Raw genomic sequence first — 6,712 nt, 5'->3', positions numbered from 1 at the left:
GCTCTTAATCCCATTCCCTAAAACTGGACGGCTGACAGCAGATCTACAACAAGAAATTCAGCGGAGCACGGGTAGAGGTTGAAAATGCTTCTGGTAGGCTGAAGGGAAGATGGCGTTGCCTCTTGAAAAAAATCATGAAATCTATAATGCGGCCCAGCTGTGCTCTGCTTAACCTTTGCGAGTCATGGAGAGGCCTGTGTTAATACGTGAGATGTCTCTACAGCAGCAGAGCCTGGGCCGGCACCGGTGTCACAGCGGAGGGCAGGGATATACAAGAGGGTCCGATACGCTACTTAAATTGCTTCCTATTCATTTTGACTTTCCTGTCATGTGTATTAAACACATATTGTAAATTGTATTGAACATAATTCTTTTGTACCGTCTTTCCATGTATTGTCCCCTCTTTGATTTGTCAAACCTTTTTTTAAGGTTATCAGGATTTGGTAAATTAAACGCTGAAGCCCTTGAAATAGGAAACCATGATGAAAATGCAAAAACAGTTTTCAAACAAATGTGCAAATAAAAAAAGCAAACTATACCGAATCAGATTCATTTTATTTTGTCAGATTTTTAGGTTCTTACACACACATAACAAAAAAAGAACAATATAAACGTTCAAAGGCAAACAAATAAGGAGGCAGAGTTGCGGGCTGGGGATCAGATGGTCCCTGATTCGATCCCAGCTCCCGTCAGTGTGCCCAAGTGTCCTTGAGCTGAGCCCAGCAGCAGTTCTTAGCACAGCAGTCTCACAGCAAGAAGGTCTCCGGGCCTTTCTGTGCAGAGATTGCATGTTCTCCCCATGTTCGCAAGGGTTTCCCTACAAAGAACCCAATATGAAAAACATGCAGAAGAACAAATGCTCTTCAGTCTGGTCCCTGACCAGGTCTTGGACTGAGCACTTGGACTTGGTCCCTGGGCGCCACTGATGAGGCTGCCCACTGCTCCTGGCTTCCCCTGGAGGCGGACAGCTTGGATGGGACAATGCAGGAGACAAATTCCACCGGTGACCCCCGAAGTTGCATATGTGTGTGTGCTGTGTCGCCTCTCACCTGTGTGTACTGTGTGTGTCACTGTGTGGTGGATTAAAGACCCCCTCAGTTCCTGTAATTATTATTATTAAGTTAAATATAATGCTATACAGGTAAATGTAGTGCAAATACAAATGAGTGCAAAGTACAAAGTACATACATACTGTAGGCCACAAGGGGTCTAGTCCGGGGACAGAGGAAATGGGTCTAGTCCAGGGGCAGAGGAAATGGGTCTAGTCCGGGGGCAGAGGAAATGGGTCTAGTCCAGGGGCAGAGGAAATGGGTCTAGTCCGGTGGCAGGGGATCCGGGTCACACCGGCCACTCAGCGCATGCACAAGCTGGCTCAGTGTCCCGAGGAAGGCCTGATTGAAGGCTGCCGTTCCGGCGTTCTCCTCCCTCCTCAGGGCCGCTTCCAGCTCCCTCGCTCGAGTGGCATCGTCGAGGGCCATCTGTAGAAGCCGCTCGCGGTGGGCTCGGTTCAGCTCCTGCTGTGCCCGGTTCAGCTCCTGCTGCTCCACATCCGACACCTGCCACTTCCTCAGGACCGTCAGGAGGTCCTGTTCCTCGGGCCGTTTCCTCCTGCCTGGACAATAACAAGAAAACAAAGGTGCTTAACCAAAGAAAGTTTATCAATCATTTTCTAGTAAATACCTCAATTTGGAGCGTGAGAACTGTCATCTTTCAATCCAAGCATTGTTGTGCAAGTATATTATGTTCAATTACCACAGGTTCTTAATTTTAGAATAGAAAAGAAAGTTTATTAGCCATGTGTAAGTATGGTTACAGATACATTGTAATTCTTGTAATCGCTTGTCCCTACTCTTGTCAGTGCTAATCAGTTCCTCATTCCAGTCCTAGGTACTCAACTAGACATTGAAAGGTTATCCCATCCGATCATGGATGACTGTCATGGATTACTATGTCCATGATGTAGGCAGTGCAATTAAATAACATTCATTTAATTGTTTTAGCGTTGTCAGGTATTGGTTCAAGTGTACAGTAATGCAGAGTCCGTTGCTGTCTATTGTATAGGCAAAGTACAAGGCGCTCATAGTTTCAAATGATCAGTTATTGGTCCGGGAAGGGGGGCTGGGGGGTCCGTACTAGTATGTGTATGTGTACTGCTATGGCCTGTAATTTGAGTTGAATTGCTCTCTAATATATCCTTGTCCTATCCTAAAAGTAAAATTGTACATTTGCAGGTATTTTGCTATGCCTACCTGTGAATACACGCTGCGGTGTTATGTTGGCGCTGGAGGTTGCTGGTGTCGGTGCTGCTACTGGTGCCACCGGTGTCGGTGTTTCTGCTGGTGTCGGTGCTGCCGCTGGTGTCTGTGTTTCTGCTGGTGTCGGTGTTTCTGCTGGTACCAGCGACAGGGCGACATCGGGAGTCATTGAAGCCTCATCGCCTATCGAAACCATCATCTTTAAAAGTTACACGAACTACTGCAACACAATAAGAAATAGCAACCACAAGGAAATATAAAGGTAAACAACAGCACATAGAATCTGGATGGGCTCAGGGAGCAGAATGTGAGCTCGCTAGATCAGAATGATCTCACGAGGCTACAACAATCGCACTAGCTAATGTTAGTGGTATCTGCTTGATCTTTCCAACAGCTAACCGATCTATATAAAATAATTGTCAAAAGCTTTGAACCAGAAAAGACTAACCATCCTTATCCTCCAACAACGCCGTGGCCGACTCGAGGCCGCCCTCTCTCACATTGCTCGCCACCCCGTGGCCGTTTAAAGCGTCCATCTGCTCGAACCACTTCCAACGCGTTCCTCTGTTCGAACCAATCCAGTCGTTCTGGTACTTGATAGATATGTAGATTCACTTAGTTAAAATATTTTTTTTTTAAACTGGCTATATACTGGAATGTCCTTTAATAGCCGTTATTTAGCTTGTAGTTTGGGTATTTAAAAATGGCGGGTTTGTGCTTGTCGTCGGGTAATGATGACGCGAGAATGACCATCCTCTCTGACCAATCAGTAGTCTGCAGCGTTTAGTTGAAGAGTGCGAGTGCCACTACTACAATCATGTCTGCAGCCAGACGCTTCAAATGTAGTCATCTGCATGCCTACTAGACATACAATTAAACTGATAGCCTAAGGTGACATCTTGTACTTCTAAAATCAAAGTCACAGCCTCTTTGAAAGTGGACATATGCCATCAAACTTCTAGCAGATGTATTAAACAGAATCACAACTGCTTTTTATGGGCATTTTTGTAAATTTGTACCGAGTGCTTATGTGCATTTCGGTGGAGGGAATTTAAGATACAATGTGCTTCATAACACCAATTTGTGGACTTTATTTTGGCCACGCAGTGACACACACTGCACACAATGACGCCACACATGCAACTTCAGGTGTTGGCGGTGGAAATTCTCCCCTGCGTTTTCCCATCCAAGCTGTCCTCCAGCGGCAGCCAGCAGTGGGCAGCCATCATTCATGGCACCTGGGGACCAAGTCCAAGTGCTCAGTCCAGGTCTTTGTCAGGGACCGGATTGAAGAGCATCTATTCTTCGGCATGTTTTCCTATTGGGTTATTTGGGAGGAAACCCTTGCGAACACAATAACATGCAAACTTTGCACATAAGGGCCCAGATACCATCTTGCTGAGAGGTGGCAGCATCAGTACTACACCACCATGCCGCAGGTAAGCGATTTGGGGATTTTAAAGGACCTTTCAGGATTTGCCGGGAGCTGGGATCTAACCTCCCGAGCTATGCGCCACCCCTTATAAATACAATTACAGTAGGGTATGGACATTACATACAAAATACAAATCCTTAATCTCAATGTCTAAACCATTCCAACATTTTGAAACTAAAAACAAGGAGCGAACAAAGTGGGTTTTAGCTAACGAAACACAGACAGAACACGCATATTTTGTCCCTTCAACTCTTTATTATATGAAAATGTACAGAGATTAACGGTAGGACTTCTGGTAGCGGGCACGGGCTCCGGGTCCACCGAACTTCTTGGACTCGCAGCGACGAGGGTCGGCGACCAGCAGGGTCCTGTCGTACTGGATCAGGATATCCTTGATCTCCTTCTTGGAGGCCTCGTCCACATCTGCATGGAAGAAACGGGGCGGGGGGGGTTAGGTTTAGCCATGCGGTTTATTTTGTCATATGTAGGCCTACATAAATACAGGACTGTCTCAGAGGAGCCACAGCCTGGTCTCTGACGCAGATGCAGTTTTGCACAATAAGCCGGAGTGATTCTATAATCTTAAACTGGGAAAATCCACAGTAACACTATGATACATATATACAAATAAAACTTGCCTAGATCATTCAAGGTCATTACATTACATCAATTGAAGCCTACAGACAAATAACCATATATGTGCGTTTTGATTTTTGGGGGAGCGCTTAATCAGTAACAAATGTACAGACCTTCCTAATAATACTGTGTGAATGATGTACATCACTTGCAAGTACACAATATCTTCTATGTAGTGCTATGCATTTCATCATCGTTATGTAAAAGTCAGAAGGCATGAGATTACGAAACAGTAACAAACTGTAAATGTATGGCACATATATATGGTTCTTTGTCTTTAGGCTTCAATTGAGGCTGAGCATATGTCAGCATGAACTTCATCTAGGGGGAGTGCAAAGACACCTGCTGCGATACTTACACTTCTGGTAGTAAGCGACCAGGGCTTTGGAGATCGACTGACGGATTGCTGCAAGGACAAGAAAGCAATACAGTTGAAGACGGGTCGCTTGCATCACCAGCCCATTACATCAACCTGATCCCTCTGACAGACGGCCACAAAACAAGAATGGGTTTATATGCACCCAAGGCACACTCAGCAAGGTAGAAATTGAACAGAACAGAAGGCAAACTGTGCCGCCGTTGAGAGATAAAATGGCCATTTACCGTAGATCTGGGCAACATGTCCGCCACCCTTCACCCTGACCCTGATGTCCACCCCAGCGAAGCGCTCCTTGCCCAGCAGCAGAACTGGCTCCAGCAGCTAGAGGAGACAAACATATAATCAGTCACCTTGAAATACCTGAATGGCTGGTTTACAAAAGTGCAGAAGATGGGATGATGATTGCCCAGGTAACCCGTCGCAAATGTGGTAGTTGAAGAAGGTAAATCCTGACGATAGCAACAAAGGCCTAAGAGACATCGTGACAATCCCTGGAGTCTCACCTTGTACTGGAGAGTGGCTGGCTCAATCATCTCCAGGGGCCTGCCATTGACCTTGATGAGGCCATTCCCCCTCTTGCAGTGAGCGACTGCTGTGGCGGTTTTCTGTAATGAAACAAGGGCAATTAGTCATTTACATCCAGTCTCATTAGAAGGGCTGCTCTCTACAGGTAGTGTGTAACACAGGAACACAGCTGGGGTGAAGTCAGTCAATATGAATGAGCTGCATTTGTGCAATATTTCGTCTTCAAGAGGCAGGAATCTTGCATCTTTGGCAGCTAGTGACTGTAGCTAGAAAGTAGCTAGCCCCACCTGACCAGCCAAAGAGTGATATCTTTAGCTGGCCACCTAATGATGTAGGCTACGCCATCTTCACACTTCTGGCTGAATCACACTACCGTCAGTAACGTTACCTGGCGTTTGAACGTCTACTTGGGCTAGTTTCACCTTCACAACTGGTCGCGAATTCATTTTACATAAGTTAGGCATCACTTAATATGCAGGTCAAACGGCCATCGAACAGCTTCAGGGTTCCTGAAACATAGTTCGTGCTAGCTGGACATAGAGTTGCTGTCTATCCAGATAGCCGGCCAGTTAACGTTAGCCTAGCTAGGCCCAAATCTGTTTCCCACCATATACAACGTTTAATCTCGGGCGAGGTCTCACTTTGGAAAGATCTTGCTACATGGTTGTACACAAATCAACGTTAGATCCAAATATACAGTAAAATGCGATACATTAAGTGACTGACAGGCTAGAATTGCAAGGTAGCTAACACGATAGCATCACATGCTAACGTTAGCCTGCCTGGCTGGATGAACACACGTGTAATAAATTCATGTTATTTACTCACTTTGCGTCCAAAAACTTGGACAGACTGTAGAGGACCTTTAGCCGGCATGTTTCTGAAATTAGTAAAACACAATGATTACTTTCACAAACGTTAATAAAGTGCTAATGTTGCCTTTCTAACGGGTGAACGGAGGAGAACATACCGTCTTCAGCTAGAGTGCCGTACGGAGAGGCCGAAAGGGTTTCTCACGCCGAAATTCAGGGGTAGTAGCACGACAGTGGTATAGCTATTTACGGCTTCCGTGACATTTACTACAGTTTGAGTTCATTTCCTCCATTTTACGCTTCCTTGCGTTGAACATGATAACTGTGGCGATAATTGATTGAAAAGGCATTGTAAAAGCAAGTATTCTTAAAACATAACAGCACATAAATGAATTATGTTATTTATCTTCCTTGTATGTTAGGGGATTAACCCTCTTGATACAGCCCGAGATAATATTCCTTCTTGCTTTAGTCCAGCTAACGATTTGGGTGTCTCTTCCATCATGAGTCTATGCTATGTGGCATGACGAGGACAGTTTGGTGTAATGACCGACGAATCACCCGGAAAAAGGCAATATTCCTCAAAGAGAGGGGTTCATCTAAAATCAAGTAGCCCACGTGCTATCTGTATCTGCATTCAATCAGACATGACATGAAGATAAGTCCAACA

The 6,712-nt window shown here is 45.4% G+C and overlaps 1 protein-coding gene across 1 annotated transcript; it reads right to left on the bottom strand.

The window, feature by feature from the left end:
- Positions 1-3,925: 3,925 nt before the first annotated feature.
- On the bottom strand, positions 3,926-6,254 carry rps16 (ribosomal protein S16). Its single transcript, XM_084448074.1, has 6 exons — positions 6,201-6,254; positions 6,059-6,110; positions 5,209-5,310; positions 4,930-5,026; positions 4,685-4,732; positions 3,926-4,113 (listed from the first exon to the last, which is right to left on the bottom strand). Exons 2-6 carry the CDS (start codon positions 6,104-6,106, stop codon positions 3,968-3,970), a joined length of 441 nt encoding a protein of 146 aa, XP_084304200.1. The 5' UTR covers positions 6,107-6,110; positions 6,201-6,254; the 3' UTR covers positions 3,926-3,967.
- Positions 6,255-6,712: the final 458 nt, after the last annotated feature.

This window comes from Borostomias antarcticus (genome assembly GCF_949987555.1).
Source record: "Borostomias antarcticus genome assembly, chromosome: 13".
NCBI lineage: Eukaryota > Metazoa > Chordata > Actinopteri > Stomiiformes > Stomiidae > Borostomias > Borostomias antarcticus.
This window is presented reverse-complemented; position numbering and strand designations above follow the sequence as displayed.